The sequence below is a fragment of the Protopterus annectens genome, chromosome 6.part1, assembly GCF_019279795.1.
Source record: "Protopterus annectens isolate FY-2018-M chromosome 6.part1, PAN1.0, whole genome shotgun sequence".
Classification (NCBI taxonomy): domain Eukaryota; kingdom Metazoa; phylum Chordata; order Ceratodontiformes; family Protopteridae; genus Protopterus; species Protopterus annectens.
Window position 1 is genome coordinate 282,232,513 of NC_056738.1, and position 25,970 is coordinate 282,258,482.

The window sequence follows — 25,970 nt, forward strand, 5'->3', positions numbered from 1 at the left end:
ACAATTAATTTCAGCCTCTTTTTCTGAAAAGTATATATAATAAGGGGTATCATTCATTCTCTAAGTAAAATACTCATTTGAAATGAGTAACTGCAAAGGAAACTTCCTTTTCCAAAAAAACTGTCTTGAGGGTATATATACAAGACCCTCCATATGGTTCATATGCGTGTTATGTACCCGAGTGTGGGAGGTGAGCATCATATGAACAGAGCATGTCAATTTCACGTGGAAGACTTTTAAAGTACAGCTCTTTTGAGTGTGTACCTTTAACCCCCAGTGAGTGTGGCTTGAGTCTTTAAAAAGCAAAGTTACTTTACACAGCTAACAGATACTCAATGATAGAGGTCATATATCAATACAATTGTGTTTTTCATCATGTATTCTTCAAGAAAAAAAAAATACTCTGATACCTTGTATGTAACATGGTTTTGGAATTATTAATGCAAATATGAACAGGCAATATTTGATGCCTAGAGGCTCAGTAGGAGGTAACTGCAGAAACACGTGGAGGTGCACTTGGCTGTAATGTGTTAAAGTCACAGGTATGGATTCTTATTAAAACAAATTAATACCCAGACTCCTTGCAGACACATCATGCTTATGTGTCACTTTACCTAGTCTCATTATAATGGAAGGGAGGAATTTTTAAATTTCTGCAAGTCAAGTTTCTCATTTCTGGATACTAGTAAGTGAACAATCCATTAGTAAGCCACACAAAATAAACCAAACAGCATTATGCAGATTTTTTTTTTCTGAAAGGGAAAAGGTTATCTTCTTTACTAAGGTTTACTGGGATAAATAACTTGGTCCATCCTCCATCATCATTAGAGGATTCTCTGGAAAATCTCTCTCCTAAATAGTTCCACTGCAAAAAAAAAAAAACAGAAAAAAGAGAAAAAAAATGATAATACTGCTATCATAAGGTGGAACATGAAGATTTGTGTGCAGTAGGAAAGGAGAAGGATACTATGTAAAGGCAAGAAGAGAGGACTATGGGTAAGAAAAATGGCTGCATAGTATTAGAAAGTTTCTCATATAGGAGAAATGTGATGGAGTAACTGAATAACTTCTAGGTACCTCAATGACTAATCACTGGTGCTTACCCTCCCTTTATGACTGTTTAAATAAACTGAGAAAAATGTTAGACAGTGTTGAGACTTTCAGGAATAGATAAGAAGAGAGATGGCACCAATGTGATGACGTTATATAAATCACTACGTAAAAAAAAAAAATAGAAGAGTCCATTAGGAGAATGAAGCTTTATCATATCTCTGAAGTTACCATTTCAAGCTAATAGATTTGGAGAGAATGACTTTGGCAATTTGGTTCAAATCTATGATTTAATACAGTTATTGAAAGCATGGTTAAAGGATTTTGACCAGTTTTTCAAAATGTTTGAAACATTAGGAATTCCTGCAGTCTAAAGTCAAATTATGTTAGGCCAAAACTGGGCACTCATAACAGTGATCAGAGATGGAGAATGATAAGGAACATAATTACATGTACTAATAGTAAAAAAAACTGCAGATAAATAAGCAGTTATGTAGGTTAAAAAATCCACGGGTGACTGGCACATAAATAATGAAATCTTGGAGTTATTACATGGAAGATTTTACAGAAAGAATTATTTAAAAATATGGATTTATGTGTAGTGTTGAATTTAGAAAATGCCAAGGACTGTGGAAGAATTTTATATCTAAAGATCAAGATAACAGTAGCAGTCAACAAATATGGTGACACTAGAATGACCACGAACATAAAAGTAAAAAAAAACGTTTTATTTTGTACGGTAAGCGCTTTCACTAAATAGCTTCATCAGACCATGCAACTAGCTATTGCAAAGGATTTAAAAACTTAAGAGAACCAATCAAAAGATTCATATAAAAATGACATCACTTCCTAATACATTGCTACAAAGTAGTAACAAAGCCCCGAGTGGATACATATAATAACAACTTGGAAAATCACAAAGTAAGACAAACCTAAACAGAACTAAAGTTGCTATTCAATGAAATACTAACTATTCAGCATACATCAAACCAAAACGTAAAACATATAATCACTTACATATATCAACTTCTAAAATTTCAGTATAAAAATATAGATGGAAAGTCGTATATGTGAAACTTAGCATTAGTTACAAGGAATGCAAAAGGTAAAAGATCGTTCCATGTGCACCTCTTATTTTATATATATATATATATATATATATATATATATATATATATATATATATATATATATATATATATATATATAGACACAAGTCTGCATCAAAATAGCCGTAACAGCAACTCTGACTTGAACAGTGCGTGGAAAAATGACTAATTATCTATGAGTAAAAATAAATAGATACGCATCCTGGCAATAGTCGGACAACAGTAACAATTAACTGAAGCATGGCAAAATCACTCTGATAACTGTTAAAATTAAACAAATATATCGCTAAGCACATCTATGATAACAAGAGATGCTTCAACAACAAGTGTGCTGTGAATCCTGTGATAATCATATATAAAAAACAAACACATGCATTGAAACACTTCAAAGGTGAACTCTTCATCACATTTAGAGACTCAACGTATTGGGAACTAATCTTGGAATAACGATGTAAAAATGTTCAGAGTAAGCTTCTGTTGACAAAACAGTGACACCCAAATATAACGATCAAAAGTGAAAAGTATCATTATGAAGTATTTGTGTCTACCACGAACCCTCGTGTTTATGCATACATCGTATTAGTACTATAAAAATATAAAAAGCAGACAAAAAATAACATATTATGTTGGCATAAATAACCAAAGCCAATAGGTGCAATAATAATACCTACCATTGGCATCAAAATCAATGATGCCACTGGTAGCAAACAAGAGTGCAAAGACTAACACTATAATGCTCTACACCTATAAAATTCAGGAAATCTGACCTTCCTTAAGATTAGGTAAATACAAAATTGCATAGGCTTGATCAGACAGACAATAAAGTACATATCACTGAATAAATATATGATTGTACTCATAGATAAATAAACGAAACTATAGTAAAAAAAAAAATTCTTACCCATCATACTGTACTGACAACATTCATAATTAAAGGTCAGTATGCAAAATCAAGCTTCAATGCCACCAGGTGGGTAAACAACATGCCAATTAACCATATATATAACCATGGTGATCTTGTACTAAACGTTGAACTGACATTCAATAATTGACTCCTATGTCACATCGACCACTGGGAGCCAAAAAATAAAAAAAACACATCCACACAGGATCAATCAGGGCTAGAGGGTATAAAAACCCACCTTCACCTTAGGTACATAAGCACGACAAACCACTCCAAATAATCAACCAAACTCCTCTAAAGGGAGATATTGGGCAAACAAATAGTAAAGCTAGATCAGGATCACAATTAAAATCTCACACCACATATCAATGACAATTGAACCTGTGCCCCAGGAGAATGAATCCAATGATATCAAATCTGTTGGTATGTAACCAATATGGATATATATGCTTACTGTATAAAGAAAAATAAATAAAAAATAACAAAGAAATATTATATAGCAATCTATCTAGTAGAACTTACAAAAAATAGAGCATATAAAACAATAATGTATATGCGCACATAGAAAATCAAAAACATTGCTTAATTAAACCATGCATATAGAAGACCTCACTGCTGTTGCAACGTTTCTTCTACTGCAAAAACAATCAAAACAGCAATACATATATATATATATATATATATATATATATATATATATATATATATATACTGTAAATGTATTAATTATAAAAACTAGGGGTTATTTTATCAATCACCATGAATTTAAAGTGATGTTCATCACCTGCTGTATTAACATGTTTAGATAATGCATTTTTGTCATACTAAATTCTAATGCTAAAGAGGTGCTCTCTTTAAGAGTCCAACTAGTTTTACCTACGTAAAACGATTGGCATGTCATGCACGAAGCCAAATAAACTACATTGGAGCTCTGACAGTCAACATGGACTCTAAACTCATATTTCCTATCGGTATCTGGATGTATAAAAATATCTGAGGTGCTAATATAATTACAGAAATTACAGTTGCCACAAGGATAGGTGCAAAAATCACCATCTTGTTTCACTCTTGTATCACTGGTCTGACATAAAATCCTTTTGAGATCACATTTGTTCTTAAATCTAAATGCTGGTTCATCTCCAACTATACTTCTGATCTGGAGATCTGTAGTGAGAACCCTCCAATTATTTCTGATGATACGTGATATAGAATTAACATCAAAAGTGAAAAACATAGGAATTTTTAGTTTATCAGGAGGAATATTCCTAATCTGTGAATCATCTGGATTTATGTATGGTGAAAAATAAGGTCTAGCCCTATTAGCCCTAAGTTCTTGTAGATCTTCTACGTTATAATCTAACTCAGTATATATATATATATATATATATATATATATATATATATATATATATATATATATATATATATATATATATATATATATACCCTCTGTTAACCAACATATTCCTTAAATTGGTGATTTCATTATGAAAGCCAACCTCTGAGGCATTCAACCTGGACACCCTCATACCTTGTCTCCTAATGATGTTCTTAAAGATGTATCTTGGATGCATACTACTTCTATGTAATAATGTGTTTCTGTAGCATTTTTCCTGTAAACACCAGTTTTAATCATACAGCTATCAAGCCTTTCCACAAACACATCAAGGTATTCTGTCTTAGTTTTGGAATAATTTATGATAAATTTCAAATAACTAATTCTCATTCAGGGCCATAATAAACTGTTCTAAGCTCTCACTAGAACCCACCCAAACAAGAAAAAGATTGTCTACAAAACGTCTATAAAATTTCACATGGTGGATGAAAAAATCCATGCGAAATAAAGTCTCTTCCTCTCACTGTGCCATAAACATGTTGGCATAGCAATTGGCACACGAAGTGCTCATAGGCACGCCATCATGCTGTAGGAAAATATCTCCGTTAAAGGTAAAGGCATTATTCTCTAGAATAATTTCAAGAAATAAGCTAATCAAATGAATTTATTCTGTACTGAGATTACTATGTTTGTGTAGATATCTCTGTACTGAATTAACACCCACATCGTTTGGAATAATAGTAAATAAGGATTTTACATCAAGGGTGACAAGGTGAAAATCAATGCCCATCACCTCAGAGTTGTTATATTGGTAGAAATCCAGAAGGAAATGCTTGGTATCTATTAAGATAAAGGTGTTTTTATCTAATACTGGTCTTAGATATTTCTCAACATAGAGGAAGAAGGATTAAGTCACCCAACCTCTCCCAGCTACAATAGGTCTCATGGGAGGCTTTTGTTCATCCTTGTGAATTTTCAGTAAACCCTGTATGGATGGAAATAGGGGATTATCTACTTTGAGAAATCTATATAAGTTCATATCTATAACTTTACTCTTTATGAGATCTTCTAACAAAAATAAAGTCCTTTCATGTATCTTATGTATTGTGGTTATATCAATTTGAGAGTAAAACTGTGCCTCCTCCTGCATCTTATACATACTCTCTATATAGGTGTGTTTGTCCATTAAAACAATAGGGCCTCCTTTGTTGGCCAGTCTAACAACTATAGTTTCATCTCTTTGTAAATTTCTAAATGCACACTACTCCCTATAATTCAAGTTATACTTGCTCTTCCTATTAAAACCAGATGCATGCTTATTATCATTAAATGTATAGAGATCATCTTCGACCATTTTGCCAAAAGCTTCTATTAATGCATAAGTATTTGGCATAAATAAGCTAGGCCTTCTAAAGGTATCAGATACATTCTGTATGTTATCAGCAAATTGTATTTTCAACATGATATTATGCATAAAACATGTAGTGTCCAACACAGTCTCAGTTAAATCACTCTTCATAGTGGGAATAAAGGAAAGGCCCTTATTCAACACATTTAATTCATCTCTGTTCAAACTCCACTGGGATAAATTCCATATCAGGGAGCTCCCACTTGGTTCCAAATTTTCTTTAAAGATCTATTTGTTTGTCTCTCTGTCGATATCTTCCTATTCTGTCTCCTCCAACTCAGTGAGTGTGTTCTGGTGGGCCCTTTCTCTATATTGATGGGTAAAGGAAAAAGGGGGGCTGTAGTATTGGTAGTAGATGTATTATTTGCATATTGATTCTTCTGAAGTTTAGGTCGTACATCACAGTTAGTTACAGGTGTTTGTTCTACAGAAGGACTAACAGCAATATTAGTGGTGTCAATACTATTGCTGGCAGCTACAACCTCAGTTGAATGAAAGTGTATCTGTTGTTGGTTGATATCTCTGGTGTTATCTTGGGAAATAGAGCATTCTCAATGCAGACCAGCAGTCATATGATCAAGCCTGCTTGTCTCTGGTCATATTACTATGTCTATCAGCAACTAGTTCATTACCAGGCTTAGTTCTAATATTGACATTCCGTGTTGGGTGGGCATTATCACCTCTAGGCCGAGTGAAAACATGCACCCTCTCAAAGTATCGAGTGTCCCTATCAATTTTTTCTTTTTTCTGTTGAATAAGTCTCCTTTCATAAACCAAAATGCCATCAAGCATATTATCCAAAACATTGTCAATTATTTTATGTGATTATCTGGCATACAACTTCTCTTGTTGTTCTTTAATGGAGTCCCTCAGCGAGTCCTCCTCTGGTTTAAAATATTCATTTAATAATGTCATATATTTAAGCCACACCTGTGAATTAAGTTGTTACCAACTGGCAAGTAGTTCTGGATATTGGGTACTGTAAGTCGGCATTTTAAGTACTCTTAAACCTCTCTGTATGATTTTACGATTGAGGCATACTTTGAAATGTTGTCTCTGTTCTTCTAGACATTTTAGTTTAAGGAAATCTCTCTCCAAACTGTCAACAGCTATTTTAACAGTCTCAAGTTCAGTTATATCAGTGGTATTAATAGCTTCACCAGCGGAAGTAAAATACAGCATCAACGGATTCCCTTCTGCTTGGATGCATGAGGAAAACCTGGAGATGAACCAGCATTTAGGTTTAAGAACAAACGTAATCTCAAAAGGATTTTATGTCAGACCAGTGATACAAGAGTGAAACAAGATGTGATTTTGACACCTATCCTTGTGGCAACTGTAATTTCTGTAATTATATTAACACCTGAGATATTTTTATACATCCAGATACTTGTTGTTTCTTTCGGCTTTTCACGGTTAGGGGTCGCCACAGCGGAACTCCGGTCCACTAATGATTGGCAGTTGATTTTTATGTACTGGCTTGCCAGGCCTGATGCACAACCATCAACGAAGGTACGCCCATTCACGCATGTCTCCACGCAGAAGACGCTCTAGCTGAGAATCGAACTGGACAGCATCTTACTGTGAGGCGACAATGCTACCGCAGCACCACCTGATAGGAAATATGAGTTTAGAGTCCATGATGACTGTCAGAGCTCCAATGTAGTTTATTTGTCTTCCTGCATGACATGCCAATCATTTTACATAGGTAAAACTAATCAGACTCTTAAAGAGAGGATGAGAGAGAACCTCTATAGCATTAGAATTAAGTATGACAAAAATGCATTATCTAAACACGTTAATACAGCAGATGATGAACATCACTTTAAATTCATGGTGATTGATAAAATAACCCTTACTATACGTGAAGGTGATATCAGAAATAATACAGAAAGCAAGGAAGCCAAATGGATTTTGAGACTGAGAGCTGATAGAGGCAAGAGCTTCAATAAATGAACTTCAATAAAACCCATCTTGAAGCAAAGGAAATTGTCGGTTGTTACTAACTAATCATATAAGCTTAGATACCTGACCTACTATTTTGGTTCTCATGCATATTGTTAATCTTTTATATAGATTTTTTCATTACACCGGGGAACTTTTGATTGCTGTACATTGATCATGGTAATTTCCTTCTCTTTGTTTGTTTATTTTTTATGTATATAGGAGTTTATTCATCGTCAGGTCCTTGCCAACGTGTTATGTAAATCCTGGTTTGTTCGTATCTCTTGATGGTTTGATAGGGTGTTTTTGTGTCTGGGACTATTTCAGCTCCTGTGGAACCCATGAGATGGTTTGACACTGTGTGCTGGGTGAGAGACTTTTTCTATCCATTACCTTAATTTCCTATCCTTCAAGAATAAATTGGCAAAACTTGCAATTATCACATTTTGTCATTCGTTTGTTAGCATCTAATTTTAAACCATCATAATTGTTTCTGTAAAAATATTCCTTTGTTTCCCCCCTTTTTGTAACAAAAACTGGATCTTCTCCAATGGTATTATGTATCTCACAAAATTTTAAAAGAAACTTCCAATTATTTCTAATAATTTTCTTAATGCCAGTTTCATCTGTAGAATTCTGTAATACACAACCTAAAGCATAGTCCCTATTTTTCATATTATTTTCAACCAAATGGTTTGTTGATGCATTTATCTCCCTCATATTTCTTATATCATCCCTAACCTTTTTTATTAACCCATTGGGGTATCCTCTTATTGAAAATTTCTCTTCTATTAAATCACTTTCCATCTCAAAATAATACTTATAATCTTCTGTTAGTTCACTCAATCTTAGAAACTGTCCTTTGACAATATTTCTTTTCAAATTTCTGTTATGCATAGTATTGTAATGTAAGTAACTATTACTATGCAATTCTTTCTTTAATATTCTAACCTTCAAATTGTTGGCAGATTTATATACTTTTAAATCTAAAAAAATAATTTCTTCCTGATTAACATTATATACAAATTTCAAATAACTATTAACACTATTCAAATATGATAAGAATTCCATTAATCCTTCTAAACTACCTTTCCATAATAGAAACAAATCATCAATAAAGAATTTATAAAATATTACATTCGTAAAAAATACAGAATTAAACACATATTCTTTTTCCTAGGCTGTCATAAAATTATTGGCATAATTTGGGGCATTACAGCCCCCATTGCTACAACATTTTTTTTGTCTATAGATTTCATATCCAAAAGTAAAAAAGTTATAATTTAAAATCACATCCAATATTTCGGTTAACAACCTAACTTCATTACTAGTGTAAAGATTTGATAAAAATAATTCCCTAGTAATTATTTCAGGTCCCTCTACATGAGGGGTGGTTGGCTAGAAAGACACAGCATCTTCTTTTACCAGAAACGTGGACTCATCCACTTTAATACTGACAATAAGATTTTTAAAATGAAAGGAATCCCTAATAAATGAGTCACTATGGCATACCAATTTCTACAAGAATTTGTCTGCAAAAATGGCCAAGGACTCGGTTTTACCACCTTGACTGGCCACTATAGGCCTAAAACTTGGCACATTAAGATCTTTATGCACTTTGGGCAGGCCAAAAACCTCCCCAACTTGGGATTCCATACTCTAAAATAATCTGCAGTGATCAGCCCTTCTATCCACTATTCTTCAATACAAGTATCAATAATGCTGTACAATTTCATCATTTCTTCCCAGAACACCTTCATATAAAATGTTTTGTCAATCAACATTTTTTCTATCTCTTTACAATAATAATCCATTTCTAGTATTACTACAGCTTTTCCCTTATCAGCTTTCATTATATATAAACTCTTATTGCTTTTTAACTGAAATAATGCATTCCTTTCCATCATAATTAAATTATAAAATCTATATTGAGACACTGAATCTAATAAGTTTTTAACATCACTTTCACAATTTAAAAGAAAGGCTCCCAGTCCAGGTCTTAAACATGGATTAAATAGACTTGTTTTTTAAAGTGTTCCACCTTAGTATAATTTTTGGCACTAAACAAGCATTTCAAATTTAATTTTCTGACAAATTCCTTAAGGGAATTGATACTGTCTATCAAGTCTGCCCTCGTTGAGGGCACAAAGGTTAAACCTTTACTTAAGATCTGTATATGCTCTTTGCTTCATTTAAATTTTAATAAATTAATAATTTTAAACAAATTCAAAACAGTACATTGAATCTATTGCACATTCATTCTTTGACATATTCTTTTTTATTAAATAATTCTGATTCTGCCACACCATATTGTTCCCTTTGGAACCTTTCCATTTTAGCTTCTGTCCTTGTTGCCATAGGGTTTGTATAGCTATTTGAGCTCAGGTTTTCTTGCCTGTGCCTCCATCTTGATAAATGGCCACATTCTGAAAAACCCATTGCTGTTTTGAAGTCTCCACTTCTTTCCAATCCTGCCATAACTTCTTTTGATTACCTGTATCTTTTCCCAGACTGCTTCTTCATTATTTACCTCATATACATTTCCATACTTTGTTCTAAACCTTTTAAAGGTTTTAGGTCTTTCTTCCACATTGGCATTTGATTTGCCGACTGCAATAACGGGACTTCCTCATTCATTTCAACTGTGACATCACTTCCTACAACATAAAGTGTGTATATATATATATATATATATATATATATATATATATATATATATATATATATATATTCAGAATAGTGAGTTTACCTTCTAAATAGCTAGTGAAGGTTCGACAAACACAGGATGTTGAATTTCAGTTGGCTGAATCCTGTGTTGCCAAACCCGCATGTTTGCGAGTCTTCAGTTCAGAGAATGCACTGTGCATTCACACATATTTGGTCAACCTTATTACTAGAGATCATGGTACAGTGGGGATGAGTAAATATACCCTTTTCCCCATTGTAGTGCAGACTCTGAGTTGGTATATTTCATTGGGGAGGTGTGGGGGGCACAGCACTCCACCTGCATGGGTTAGGGATGGAGCAGTGTGGGTTTTCTTTCATTTTGGTAAGTGGTTATTTACCCTGAGAAGATATTCCTAGTTCCAGTTCTTTGATGAAGTGGGCTTCAATATCTTCATTGTCGACAAAACTGGATTTCATATTATGTTGACTCTGAACTACTTTGTAGGATATTCAGGAAAACAATGTAAATACCATGTAACTTCTGGACTTGTATATAAGATACAAAGTTTGGGATAGCAAATGAATGGCTAAAAATTACCAAATTAGATAAAGTATACAAGGTCACAAGGGTAAGGTGGTGCACACAAACTATCTAGATCTTGCCAAGGCTTTCAACACCATCCCCCACTCTGGAATTATAGATAAACTCATTAAACTAGGTATAAATCCCTATGTCACAAGATGGGTTGGCAAGTGGCTCACTGACAGAACCCACACTTTGAAAGTAGCAGACTCCAAATCCGACTTCAGACCAGTGAAAAATGGAGTACCACAGGGTTCAGTCCTGGGTCCTCTCCTGTTTGGTTTCTACTTCTCTGAAGTACAGGCTAATACAGAAGGTGTTCGGCTAATGGATAATCTCATTCCCCTCCCCAATAACCCGCCTTTACTTTTGAGCTGCAAGCCCTGTGAGTAGCCCCGGCTGCAGTACCTGCTGTAGCCAGTAGGTGGCTCCCCTCTCCCAGGTCTTCCCCCTCTGAAATTATTTCTACTTTGTGCCATTTCTCACTCTATCAACCACTAAACTCCCTACTTTACCCTCTTTTAGCCCCTATCCTACTCCACACTTCTACAGTCTTCTCATCTATATTACGCATTACCTCCTTCTTAACATCTCTGTCAAACTGTTCAAACTACTATCTCCTTGGAAAAACTCACCTTAACTATCAGCACTCCACTGATTGTGTTACCCGACTCGCGCCTTCTTTGGCTCTTCCCACTCCGTTCGCCCTTTGGGCTCACTCTGCTCCCCTACCCTACCCCCAATTCCCACACGCCCCCAGTGTGTCTACACTTATACCCTCATAACCATGCCCCCTTTACCTAAAACCAATAATACACTCACTACGAGCCACACCCCATATCTATATCTCCACTCCCCTCAAATATAAATCTCCTCCCACTATCACCAGCCTATTATCCCAAAAGTTAACCCCTACTCTTCTCCTTCTCCTCAAATACCCACTATTCATTCGTCTACCATGCCTTACCAACAACAATGTTTACTAGTACTTTCACTATTGACTACTCTTACCACTACCTACCTCTTAACCTCCTATGAACAACCCCTTTTCTCTACTCTTATCATCCCTTCCAAATACACTACAACATCTTTTCCAGCTTTATCCACAAGCTTTCTCAATGTCATCTATAAGCCCAGCTACTTTCAAGCTAAATATCATTGACTAATTCATATTAAATACTCAATACTTAACAATAGAAAGCTATTCGACTACCATTGTAAAACTCCCCAATACTACAGCTTTACTTCACTCCACTCCTTAATAGATGGAGACATTCATCCCAACCCAGGCCCAAAGACTCACCCATCCCCCCCTAACAGTAACCAATATAATTCAATCCTCTTACCATCAATCAAATCCTCTAAAGCACTCCTAATAGCCCATCTAAACATACGTAGTATATGCAACAAAATACCTCAAATTCATGCTCTTCTGGATGTTCACCAATTTGACATCCTCTGCTTAACTGAAACATGGCTCAAACCCACAATAAAAGATATTGAAATTATCCCCCCAGGCTATAATATCATTCGACAAGATCGCATAAATAAAAGCAATTTTCTATAAAGCAGGACTACAAATCAGCAAAATAAACCATAAACTACCCTCAGAAAACAACATAGAAATAATTATTTCTAAATTACAGCTTAACCACCAAAAATCAGTTAACATCATCTGCACTTATCTTCCACCAGGTAAAAACCATACAATACTAGAAGACCTACTAAACTGGCTTTCCTCAAATCTCCCTCAAGAAACAATACTACTAGGAGACTTTAATATTGACTGGAATTCATGTAACAATACCAATCCATCCACCCTGATCAACCTGTATGGCTTCTCACAAGCTATAAACTCTGCCACTAGAACAAATAAACTTAATAATAAAGAAAGCATCCTGGATTGGATACTAACAAATTGTCCACAGCAAAACTACACAACAGGAACCCTCCCAGATGACCTTAGTGATCACTCTCTAATATATGTAATCAGACATAAAACAAATGTAAATATCTCTGTTCTACACAAAACTGCCCATAGCAAAAAACATTTTAACCAAGAACTCTTCCTAACTGAACTTAAACAATGCAACTGGTCACCAATTAAGTCCCTCCCAATAAATGAAGCAGTAACTTACTTCAATACTACTTTCCTAGCAATCCTAGACCATCATGCCCCAATGCGTTCCATAAGAATGAAAAATAAACCAGCACCATGGCTCACAAATCAGACTAAGAAGCTAATCCTTAGCAGGAACAAATCTTGGGCTAAATGGCGTACCACAAAAGACAAAATTGATCACCAAACTTTTAGGCAACAAAGAAACATAAGAAAAAAAGCTGTCCTACAAGACAAAAATAACTTTTATATCCAACTTCAAAAAGTTCTGGTCTACTATAAACAGACTTCTATCCCCAGGTAAAGTAGCCACACCTAATCCACTAGGCTCCAACCCTGACTGTCCAACACAAATAGCAAATGCTTTTAATATTTTTTTTACTTTTGCTGTACTAAATCTAGCAAATCAACAAAACCCTGATACCTCCAATTTGCCCAGCACAAACTCCATTCCTCCCTTTTTCCACCTTGAACCTATATCCACCTCCTATATCTCTTCCCTACTTCAAAAATTAAAACCTACTACCCCCTCAGCTGATAAATTACCAGCAGAATACCTCCGACTAGGAGCCTTAGCCATTGCCTACCCAATCTCCATATTGATCAATAGAACCATAAAAGAAGGCACTATCCCCTCAATTTGGAAAATCTCACACATTATTCCTCTTCACAAAGGTGGTGACTCCACTGAGTACTCTAACTATCGTCCCATAGCTCTACTGTCTCCACTTGCTAAAATAATGGAGAAATGTATCCACAAACAATTAATAACCCACCTACTCCACTACAATCTCTTAGCTAACTGTCAACATGGTTTCCGTCCTTTCCACAGTACCACCACAGCCTTGCTATCCTTTACCAACTGCATCAACAAAAATCGCAATAATAATATTCTTTCCTCAGCATTCTTTGTAGACCTATCTAAAGCCTTCAACATGGTCAACCATCAACTTTCTCCTCCATCTACTAAAGTCACTATCTCTTGATAATTCTGCTATGAACTGGTTTACATCCTACCTGGAAAACCAAAAACAAGCAGTTCTCTGGCAAAACCATCTTTCAGACCTCCTTCCCACCTCCCTAGGTGTCCCACAGGGGTCCATTTTAGGTCCACTGTTATTTTCCATTTTTATAAATGACCTTCATCTCTCTATTCCACTCTACCTGCATTCAATATGCTGACGATTCTACAATCATTTGTTCAGCTTCATCCCAAACTGAACTTCATTCTCTCACACAAAAATTCTATCCTTCACCACTATAAAATAATGGTTCTCCAACCACTGTCTTCTCCTCAACCCAAAAAAAAAAAAACAAAAAACAAATTATTGCTCTTTACACCCTCTCACTTATCTCCCCCTCTTCATTTCACACTTACATCCAACAATGGTACCATTATTTCTCCAGATCCCACCACCAAACTCCTAGGTATTACAACTGACAATCAACTAAAGTTCGACACTCACATAAACACTACAATAAAATCTACTAACAAAAAACTTGGATCCCTCTACAGAATCAAACATTTCCTGACACCACTAGCCAGAACCACAATAGCTAGAACCCACTTAATCTCTACCCTATTATATGCTTCCCCCATATATACCAATCTGTCTAAAAATAATCTCAACAAACTAGCTAGATCGTATAATAATATTGCCAGATTTGCTACTAACTCTCTATACAGGACTCATCACTGTCAAAATCTAAAACAACCAGGCTGGCTCGAATTACCTCACCTATTACAATTTAACCAACTTATAATCACCCATAAAGTCCTTCACCAACCCAACACCCCAATTCTATCTACCCTCATAACACCATATAATAACTTGAGGAATCTACGCTCCACTAACAAAATGCTGATGCACACTTCCTTATCAAATAATTTAGCAGGGGACTCCATATTCTCTAATTCAGTTGGTAAAATATGGAATCACTTACCACAAAACCTTACAACCCTAACCTCTCTCCTACTATTCAAAACTAACTTAAAACATTTCCTTACTAATCACTGGTTATGATCTTGCACCAACCCTGGCTAACTGGTGTGTTCAAACTATCTGTTACCATCAAAACATAAAATTCTCATTCAGAACTAGGCATGGAACTATTTTCTAAACTAACCTACCTTTCTCAATTCCTAACACTGTCTTTCCTGAGTACTACGTATCATGCTGAACACTTCTATTCATCCCCTTTCAGTGCTTTTTGTAAATTTTATTATACTGAAGATGACTAACACTATTTTAAAGTCATGTAGTAAATTTTTTGTATTAGATGTTTCTGTTTCTGTATATTTTTAATATGTATTATAGAATGTCTTTGAACTTGGAGCTTTTCTCCCCGGGCCTCCACTGAAAATGGACATGTATCCAGTTGGACTAGCCCGGTTAACAAATGTAAAATAAAATAAAAATAAATAACGAAGTTCGCAGATGACTGAAAACTAGGAGCTATAATCGAAACTCCTAACGATGTGGACATCCTACAAAATGGCCTCACTGAGACAGATGCCTGGTGTCAAAGCCATGGCCTCAAGCTCAATGCCAAAAAGTGCATTGCCATCCCCTTTGGTAAAAACTCTGTACCCATGAACTACAACATAGGTGGTAGTATACTTAAAACCGAAAGTGTGATAAGAGACCTTGGGACACAGGTGGACAGTAGTCTCTCCTTTGATAATCACATCGCCACAGTAGTCAGGAAATCCTTCTACATGGCACACCTCATCACAAAAGGTTTCTCATCTAGAAAAAAAAGAGGTCATTGTTCCCCTCTACTCATCACTCATTAGACCCATTATAGAGTACAACGCCCCTTTTGGTATTTACCTCACAAGACATATACAACAACTGGAAAGGCCACAGAAATACCTCACAAAGAGGATTACCAGCCTCAAACAGATGCCCTACACAGGCCGTCTCAAAAACTCCAGCTTTACTCCATCGTATATCGCCTACTCAGAGGTGATCTATGCCTATCATACAAAGCTATGTCAAACCCAGAGCTATTGGACATGCTCCACTTAAAGAAATCCCAATCCCTCTGAGCTACACGCTCTAGGGACCTAAACCTTGTCACCACAATAAACAGAACATGCCGGAGGGATAGATTCCTGTCCTAGAGACTTCCCATACTCTGGAATAAACTACCTATCTATATCAAACAAAGCTCTTCATTAGCACTCTTCAAGAAAAATCTTGATGACTGGATGGGAAATAGGAAATTCACCCCAGGGATCACCTCTGTGGCTCTGCTCGACAGTGGCACAGGAAAATAATTTTCTTGGGTGGCAAAAGCCAGGGTACCTTTTTGGCTGAGCTTGTATAGGCCACAGGGCCGATAGCCTAGTACCTACCTATGAACCTATGAATAAAGCATTGATATTTGGAGAGAGAAGAAGATATCAGCAAAGCAGGCTATAACAACAAGTACATTTGTAAAAGGAATGCAAAAATGTTTTTATTTTATTTTTCCTTTGACTGGGTTAGTCTCAATCAGCTATTGGCCTATTTTTAAGGGAGATCCAAGATAGTATTTATACTACTCGGGTAACTTTGCTCATGGCATTGGGGAATTTCCTCTCCTCTAATCTTTTCAATAGGTGCTGTGAGATCTTTTACATCCAATTGAGCTATCGCAACTCAATTAGATGAGACCTCTGTTTAGTATCTCATTTGACGATTATTGATTGGATGGTCAAGATGATTCTGTACTAAAGAATGTGAGGATGTATTTAAGTAGGAATATGACAATAAGTGAGAATTTGATCCCCAAATTAATAATGATAGAAAAGATGTGCAATGGAAAGGGAAAATAGAATAAAATAAATAAAATGCTTCAGGTTTTCAAAACAAAGCCCATAGGTAATTGGTGCAACAGAGATTTAGGAGCGGCTTATGCTGGACACATGTTTCAAGTATTTAGGAGAAATTTGTGGAAGAGCAGAATGTGTGAGATGGTATAGCAAAACAGTATTATTAAATGAGTAATCTAGATGTCATTATTATTATTATAGTGTGTTTTCAGTTATATTTGACATGCATTAACAAAGCCTAAAGACCTAAAAGAGTTGGTTATGTTTTTGATCACCAGCAGAGATATGAACGGCACAAAATGTATGACAAGGAGATCTATCAACATCCATAAAATGAGATGTAAAGTAAGATGGTAAATGAGCTTGTTTGTTACCAGTTGAATAATGGATCTAATTTAGAACATTGAATCACCACTTTGCCAAACCACCATTCATCAAGACGGCATCACCAAATTCACAATACATCTAGTGACAATGTCGTCAGATACACATTACTGAAAATTGTGGTCATCCAGAAGCATGCACAATACCATGACCCAGTAGTGCTAAACATGTTCGATAGAAAATAAAACACTGGCCATGATTTTCAATGATCTGTACTTCAATGATGTTGTCACTTAATGTAATGAGAACTCGATGAAGTCATCTCAATGGTTGGTGGTTCGACAAAATGATAATTTCATGTTTTAAAATAGATCATGAATAACAAACTTCAGCATTATTTTTCATGCTGCATTTGATGACTTGATGTTTGTGTGAAAGAAAAGCAAATGCTGTATCAATAAAATACCAGCAGAAATAATACATGATTGTGAATCATCATTAATCCATGATTTTTAAGCTAAAACTTTTATGCTGTGCTCACCACTGTACAACTGAGTTCAGCAAACTATCTTCTCCTTTTATATTTAATATGACTATGGAGACTTTGTAGGGCAAGAGTTCAGCAATGTATGAAACCTGTTACCTGCATAATTTTTATCATAAACAGCATGCTTTTGTAAATTATTTACATGCAGCATATATAGGATCACAAAAGCAGGAATCATGTCTGTTAGTTTAATAAACTGATGCACATCGGCACACACACACACACACACACACACACACACACACACACACACACACACACACACACACACACACACACACACACACAAGTAATAAAAGCAAGAGGTTAGGGAAGACCCCACAATACTCACTAGTGATTGTAAATATGTGAAAAATTGTAATTTGTGACACATCTCATTCTGTCTGGTTGAGAAGTATTTGTCAAGTAGATGCAAACTGTATGTATTTAAACACTAAGAACTACTGCCAGTTTAACAGGTTAGATCTCTTCAAATTTTTGTCTTTCCATAAAGTCTGATAACCACGACAGCTCCCACTTTACTTGAAGATTTGCATTTATATTTTTATATATACAATATACCTATATAATTTCAAATGCACAACTTTTCCTTTCTTTCTTAGTTGCAGGTACCGATCAATATACTATTTGAATTATAGCTCTACCCTTGTATATTTTGTACTGCTGATGTTTAGTATCATTTATCTAGAATAATATGACTCTTCCACTAGACTCACCAACACATATGTTTGCAAGGGACCAGCAATTCTAACCACTGTAGCAAGTGATCAAAACTATCTACATTACTAGTAGACCTTAATAAATGTTAACTGTGGCCTTCCATTAATATAGCAATTTCATGCATCAGATCACATGCCTACTCTGTAAAAGGGAGGTACAAAGCTTGCAGGAACAATAATAATGTGAACAAATCATCAATAATACCCTTGTAATTTTCTTGACAAGTAACCTGCCATCTTTGTGTAGTTATCATTTGAAGAAGTCATGTGATCTGTCTTGTGCATCTATCACATCATACATGTTACAAGTGAAATAAGAGCACATTTGTTCAAGCTGATCAATCAAAAATGATGCTTACAAAAGGTCCTTAATAGTACATGTGTAATTCTCTATCTTTGAACTGATAAAAATCATCCCATAGAGGTAACACATAAATATATCCAATGCTGCCGGACTGAAATATTCACATAATAAAGCTTGGATGTGACAAAGAGCTGTTAATTAGTTACTGCTTAAGTTGACTTTGAAGTTTATAATTAACAAGGACAACCAATTAGACCATTTGCTAAATAAATGTTCATACCACCAGATACAAAAGGGAATAAAACAACCTTGAGCAGTGAGTAACAACTTTTTTACTCCTTAAAGGGAACCGTAATCTGCCATGGTTATGTTTGTACTGCATTTTGTACAGAGGTATTGGAAGAACAGTTACAGAGAAATGGTCATAGCAAGAGCTCTTGATGACCACATCATGCTGTTCAATAAGATATTATTTAAATATTTATCCGTCTTAATAGTCGCTAGCAATAACAGGTCATAGTAATTTATATGCAGTTCGTTGTGGAAGGAAAGTCTAATATATTGCCTCTAAAACATTTTATTTATTATTTTTATTTTACATTTGTTGACCGGGCTAGTCTAACTGGATATATGTCCATTTTCAGTAGAGGCCCGGGGAGATAAGCTCCAAGGAAACAAATAAAATCACATATACAAAAATTAATGTATACAATGAACATTGCAGGTGCAGTACAGAGAATAATCAAAGAGGTCATTCGTTCATAACATAGTACAAAATTTACAGATACAATTAGTACAATACAAAATGTAGTTGCAATGCATAATAAAGAAAGAGATGGCAGCTGAATTATACAAAATATTAGTATACAAGTAGTCATAAAGAAAAGTAGGAGCTGAAATTATACAATATATTAGTAAAAGTAGTCTCCTTAATGAGATTCTGAAGATGTAAGTAATAGTATAGAAGGACAAGGTAAGTTGTTTTTAGGAAATGGAACTTGATTACTGAGAAGAGGAGGGTAGGTTGAACTAAGTAAGAAGAGCTAGTTGATCAGTCAGGTTTAGTACAGGGGCACAACCAATGTGTTCTGAGGAAAAGTTTCAATTTGGTTTTAAAGAGTTATATAGATGGAAGAGAGGAAAGTTCATTAGGAAGAAGGTTCCAGGATTTTCCAACAGTATTAGAGAAAAGAGAGACCCCAGCCCTGTTGTTTGATTTACAAATATTTACAAGAAGTTTATGTGATGATCGTAGGGTCTTTAGATTGTTGTCGGGGGTAATGAGGGTAGATAGTATAGGGGTATTGGTAGGTTGGTAAACGGTTTTATGAGCAATGGTCAGTTGGTGGAATTTAAGCTGATTTTGTAATTCAAGCCATCCTAGCTGCTTTAGATTAAAACAGTGGTGGGTTCTGAAAGGGTTACCTGCAGCAAATCTGGCTATGTTATTGTAGGAGTTTTCCATTTTATTAAGGTTGTTTTTAGAGAGATTAGTGTATATGGGTGAGGCATAGAGGAGAGTCGAAATTAGATGGGTGTAAGCAATAGTTATTCTAGCTGCAGGAGAGAGGAAGGGTTTGATCCTGTAGAGACAGCCTAGTTTTCTATTAACAGATTTTAGAGTATTGTTAATATGTGTGTCGAAGTTAAGGTTGTTATCTATGGTGATACCTAGTAGTTTGATAGTTGGATCTGGGGATATGAGAGTACCATTATTGGATGTTACTGTGAAGTCTATTGGAGGGACTTACAAGTAGGAGTAAAAAGGAGGAGTTTAGTTTTTGGGGGTTCAGAAGGAGACAGCGCTGTGTAAACCATTGTTCAACTGTGTTAAACACATTTTGGGTAAGGGAGTGAAGTTCAGATATAGATGTGGCTGAGCATACAAATGTGGAATCATCTGCATATTGTATGCATGTAGCTTGGGGGATTGCTAGGTGAAGGTCGTTGATAAATATAGAAAACAAGAGAGGTCCTATTATGGACCCTTGAACACCAATGTTAACAGGCAGATGGGTAGATAGAATGTTATGCCAAAGTACAGCCTGTTGTCTGTTATCTAAGTAGGACTGGAACCATTTTATAGTTAGTGCATCTAGTGACAGGGATTTGAGGATATTTATAAGTATCTGGTGATTTACCATATTGAATGCCTTAGACAGATCTATAACCAGTGCAGAGGAAAGCATATTGAGGTTATGTTTTTTGTTAATACAGTCAGTAAAGGAAAGGAGGGCAGTAATAGTGCTGTGGGAAGGTCTGAAACCATGTTAAGAGTTTGAAAGTAAGTTATTTTGGATTAGGTGGTCTAGCAATTGTCTGAAGATGCATTTTTCCATGATCTTTGCTAAGGGAGAAAGTAGGGCTATGGGATGGTAATTGGAGAGTTCAGTAGAGTTCCCACCCATGTGAAGGGGGATAATATGGGATACTTTCCAGATTTTAGGGATGTGTCCTTCACTGATGGTTCTATTGATGAGAATGGAAATGGGATAGGCGATGGATGTGGCTGCCTTTTGTAGATATTCAGCAGGTAGTTGGTCTGCTGAAGGAGAGCCTGGTTTCAGTTTTTGGATAAGGGTAAGAATATATGTTGTTGGGACTGGTTGCAAGAGAAATGGAGGGGATGGGTTAGAGTTAGAGTTGGATATAGTTAAGTTCTGAGTAGATAACTGACTGGCAAGAGTTTGAATGGCCTCAGTGAAGAAGATATTAAAGGCATTAGCAGTCTGCTTGGGATTCTCCTGGTCTGTGCCTTGTGGGTCTGGTGTGATGGATTGACCTGGGTGTAATAATTGATTAATACCCGCCCAGAACTTTTGTGGTTGATTATGGTGAGTCTGTTGGAATTGTAGGTAGTAGTTTCTTTTGTCAGACAGTAGAGCTTTTTTAGTTTCATTTCTCAGCTGTCTGAAGTTTTGTTGGTCTACTGGGTTTTTAGTTAAACAAGATTTATCCCAGTACTTATTTCTGAGATGGATTTTTTTGCCTGGTTTCTTTTGAAAGCCACGGGGCAGATTTAGTTCCCATTCTAATAGAGTGGGTTGGTGCATGGTGGTCTAGTATGGCTAGGAAGTTAGAATTAAAGTAATTAACAGCTTCCTCCAGTGTGAGGTATTTTAAGGGAGACCAGTTACATTCTCTCTGGAAGAGATCGGGGTTGAAGATTTTCTTGGTTCTAATTGTCCAAGATATGGTTGGATTAGGTAGATTGGATTTAAGCCTGATGATGTAGGTTAGTGAGTGGTCACTTACATCATCAGGGAGGGATTCCAGCTTCATATGTCTGGGGATGATTATTTATGATAATCCAATCTAAGGTACTTTCTTTCTTATTAGGCTTGTTTATCCTGATAGGGGAGGTAATGGTTTGAGAAAAAACAAAAAGGTTAATATGGCTGATAGGGTGGCTACTGCTACAACACTTCCAAACAATGTTAAAATCACCTAGGATTATGGTTTCTTGGGGTAAATTTTGGGATAACCAACAAAGGATATTTTCTATGGTGGTAATGTTATTACCAGGAAGAAGGTAGATACAGATAATATAGATGGATATGAATGTGTTAAGTTGAAGCTTGGTAATAAGAATTTCTGCGTTGAAGTCTTGAGGTGGTTTATAGTCATAGGTAGTAATCTGTAACCCAGATTTAAATAGGATAGCTACACCACCACCCTTTATGGTTGCATGGTCAAGTTGCAAAATATTATAACTGGGTGGGGTGACTTAATTGTCTTTAGTTACAGGTTTTAACCAAGTTTCTGTTAAACAAAGAATGTCAAAGGAGTAGACTTCCAAGAGAGCATGGAGTTGTCCATCTTTGTTATTAATGCTCCGTATGTTGATGTGAGCTAATAAGAGTGAGTTAGGTGGTTTGATAAGGGAATGGATAGTAAATGGGTTGGGGTTGAGGAGTTGAGTGGTAGTAGCAGTTGTTGGGCCTGGGTTTGGGTGAATGTCTCCATCTTTTAAACAGAAGAGTAGTGTTTGAAGTCTAGGATTTGGGAATTTTCTATATAGAGGTAGAGATTTTCTGGGATTGGGAGAGTCGTATCTAATGTGGGCTATCCTATGGTATTTTGCTAGTAAATAGCTGGGTGTAGATGCTATGTTAACATGGTTAGTGAAAATAGGTAGAGAAGGAGGGGTAGATAGCTTATTGAGGTAGAGAAGGCATGGATATAATGTATATTCATAGGAGCTTAGCAGGTAAGCTAAAGTTAGAGGTAGTAGAAGTGTAAGTATGAGTAACCTCTGTAAGAGGGCTGGGGTGGGTAGCTTATACATCTGGAAGGGTAAGTTTTTAGGTTGCTGTTAAAGGCTTGGAGGTATACTTGGTGTGGAAAGGAATAGGTGGAGGGTGTGGTGGGAGAGATAGGGAGTGGTAAGTGAAAGGAGGGAATTGGAGTTAAGTGGCCAATGGTGAAGGGTTTGTGATTGGTGGAAGAGTGAAGGGGTGTGGTCAGATGGTATAAGAATAGGACCCCTGGGGGTGTGTGGGATTTGAGGGTAGGGTAGGGGAGCGGAGTGAGCCCGCAGGGCAAATGGAGTGGTTAGAGACAAGTAGAAGCTAGAGAAGAAACTATCAGCAATGCTAGTAACTGAGGGAAAGTTAGGCAAGTCAGGTGTGGGAAAGATCAGAGATAAAACAGAAGTCTGTGAGAAAAACAACAGGTGGGTGTAGACAGTTGAAGTAAAGGGTAAGTGAGAAAATAAGAGCAGTTCTAGGACTTAAGAGATGTAGTGTAATTAATGAAGAAATACAGAGGGATACGCCGGAGATAAAGGATGGGATAACGGTGGCACTCAGTGGGCAGATCTAGTATTGCAGGCAAGTATGTAAGGGAGCTAGTTGGTTTAGAACTAGGGAAGGAGTGATAGCTAGTAAAGGGGGTTATTATAAAGTAGAAGAGGTTTGTTGGATACAGAGTAGATAGGAGGGGGGTAAAGGCTGTTGGCTGTTCAGGTTTGTGGCGTACTTTAGAACCTCTGAAACAATAGTAGACGGTGGTCAGCTTTACAAGCAGGACTTAGACAACCACATACTTTCTTGCTTCCTTGAGAGGGGGTGCAGGGAAAATAAGGCTGTTAGATGAGACCGCAGGTATTTTGATAGGGTCCTTTGTCACCAGGAAGGTAGGTTCTTAGAAACTATATCAGGAACAGTGCAATGGGAGAAGAGTACTTTAGGGAGAAAGAGAGACAAACGTGGAGGAGAGAAAAAAGAGTTCGCACATAGCAGGCAGTTATGACAATTAAACAAACAGAAAAGCTTTACATGAAGACACAATTAATAAAGTAGCTTATATTCATGCCCTTGTTTATGAAAGAAACTATTGGAATCACTTTTAATCTAGTAGTAGTGTGACATTATAAAGTAGTCTAAACTAGCATTTAGAGGAACTCTGAATCAGGTTTACTAAAACTGGGAGCAAGCAAAAGCTAAAACAAAAACATAAGCTTCTAATATCCAAATATAAACTATACCAGCAAAAAATAAAAAATAACTGGAAAGCTGCCTTAGAGAGAAATTACTGTAATACTTTATGCAGGGACAGCGAGTTTACAGTGTGGAATACAACACTGAAAAAAAAGAAAAATAATACTGTCACTAGAGATGCTACACCTGGAGGGCTTTCAGCTGCAATTAGAGCAAATATGGCATCCAGGGTTTTAAAACCTTTGGTGTGTTGTACCTGAGCAATCACTTGGGGGTGGGGGAAGGGAGGGAAACCTTCAATTGGAATTTAAAGTAGCAGGAGAGAATCCAAGGGACTCTGCTAAACCTAGCTAATTATCAAGGACAGCCAAGGAAATAAGGTAAACATACAGGCACGGTGCACCCTTGTTCAAGGACTGGAAGGTTTCTCCAAGAAAAACTATGTGTAGGAATTACAGGTGGAAGTTGTATGTTGCTTACTAGTCTACAATGGCAGATTTTATTCTCTTTTATATTTGTATTCCCCTTTGCTCATTGTTTGCTGCACACAATGTAGCTAAAGATAAAAGCAGCTGGAGACTTTGCACCTCTGTTTGGTGTTTAGTGAAGAACAAGTATTGAGGAGGAGGAGGGACTAAAGGCTATGACTATTGAGAGGGGCTAAATACCTTAACATATAACAAATTATCAACAGTGAAATGGATGAAAGGGGTGGGGGTTGGGGTGGAGGTTGGCTAAGAGGAAGAAGGTTTGCAGCTATTGCCCCTGGGGTATGCACTCTAGCTGACTATAACAGATTTTAACAAGGCATAACAGTAGTTACAAAAGCTGGCACCTACACTACACAAGCGGCAACAACAAGGTTCCTGGAGTTAAACCAGGGGCTGCAGTCTATTTTTGGATGATTGCTGGTTAGAATTTTCTTTGCTTTCAGCTGGAGTGAGAGGATTCCTTTCTCACACAAGTGGGGGGGGGCAAAGCGATCAGGTCCGCAGTGGCTACTACACAAGCGGCAACAACAAGGTTCCTGGAGTTAAACCAGGGGCTGCAATCTATTTTTGGATGATTGCTGGTTAGAGTTTTCTTTGCTTTTAGCTGGAGTGAGAGGATTCCTTGCTCACACAAGTGTGTGTGTGTGTGGGGGGTGGCAAACGCGATCAGGTCCTCAGTGGCTACTACACAAGTGGCAACAACAAGGTTCCTGGATAATGATGTTCATTTTCAGATTTTTACATTTTAAGCAGGGTTCTATTCTTAGTTATGATGGCTTTTGTAGAGTTCTGAAGGCATTGCTGATGCTACTATAACTACTGAACCTCGACATACCTAAGCTAAAGTAAGACACAAGTAATGGTGCTGACGTAGGAATGTTCAAAAGTGCAGATCAAAACAGCAACAATATTGACAGCATTTTGACCAGGCAGGAAATTAGTACTTACAGCTCTGACAGTTATTTGGATAAGGACCCCAACATCGACCCATGCAAGATTTATGACATTTTCCACCTGTAAAAGAGAACATAGCCTCTTTAGCATACAGTATGAAAGACCATACGTGTGATACATGATACTTTCCTTTTTACATTTTAAAACTCAAACTTCTTCACTGATGAATGCAGTGTGTGCAAATACCATAAGTTCCACATAGATTTCTAACATTTTCTTTATGTAAAACTAAATTTGAAGTTCTTTTAAA

The 25,970-nt window shown here is 36.4% G+C and overlaps 1 protein-coding gene across 2 annotated transcripts in view; it reads right to left on the minus strand.

Annotated features, from left to right (window-relative positions):
• Nucleotides 1-25,970, minus strand: part of ERBB4 (erb-b2 receptor tyrosine kinase 4) — a 4,056,904-nt gene that overhangs the window by 1,624,080 nt on the left and 2,406,854 nt on the right. For both annotated transcript variants that reach the window (XM_044075709.1, XM_044075708.1), the window contains exon 5: nucleotides 25,715-25,780. In XM_044075709.1, coding sequence (XP_043931644.1) covers nucleotides 25,715-25,780 — 66 coding nt within the window. The remainder of the gene's footprint in view (nucleotides 1-25,714; nucleotides 25,781-25,970) is intronic.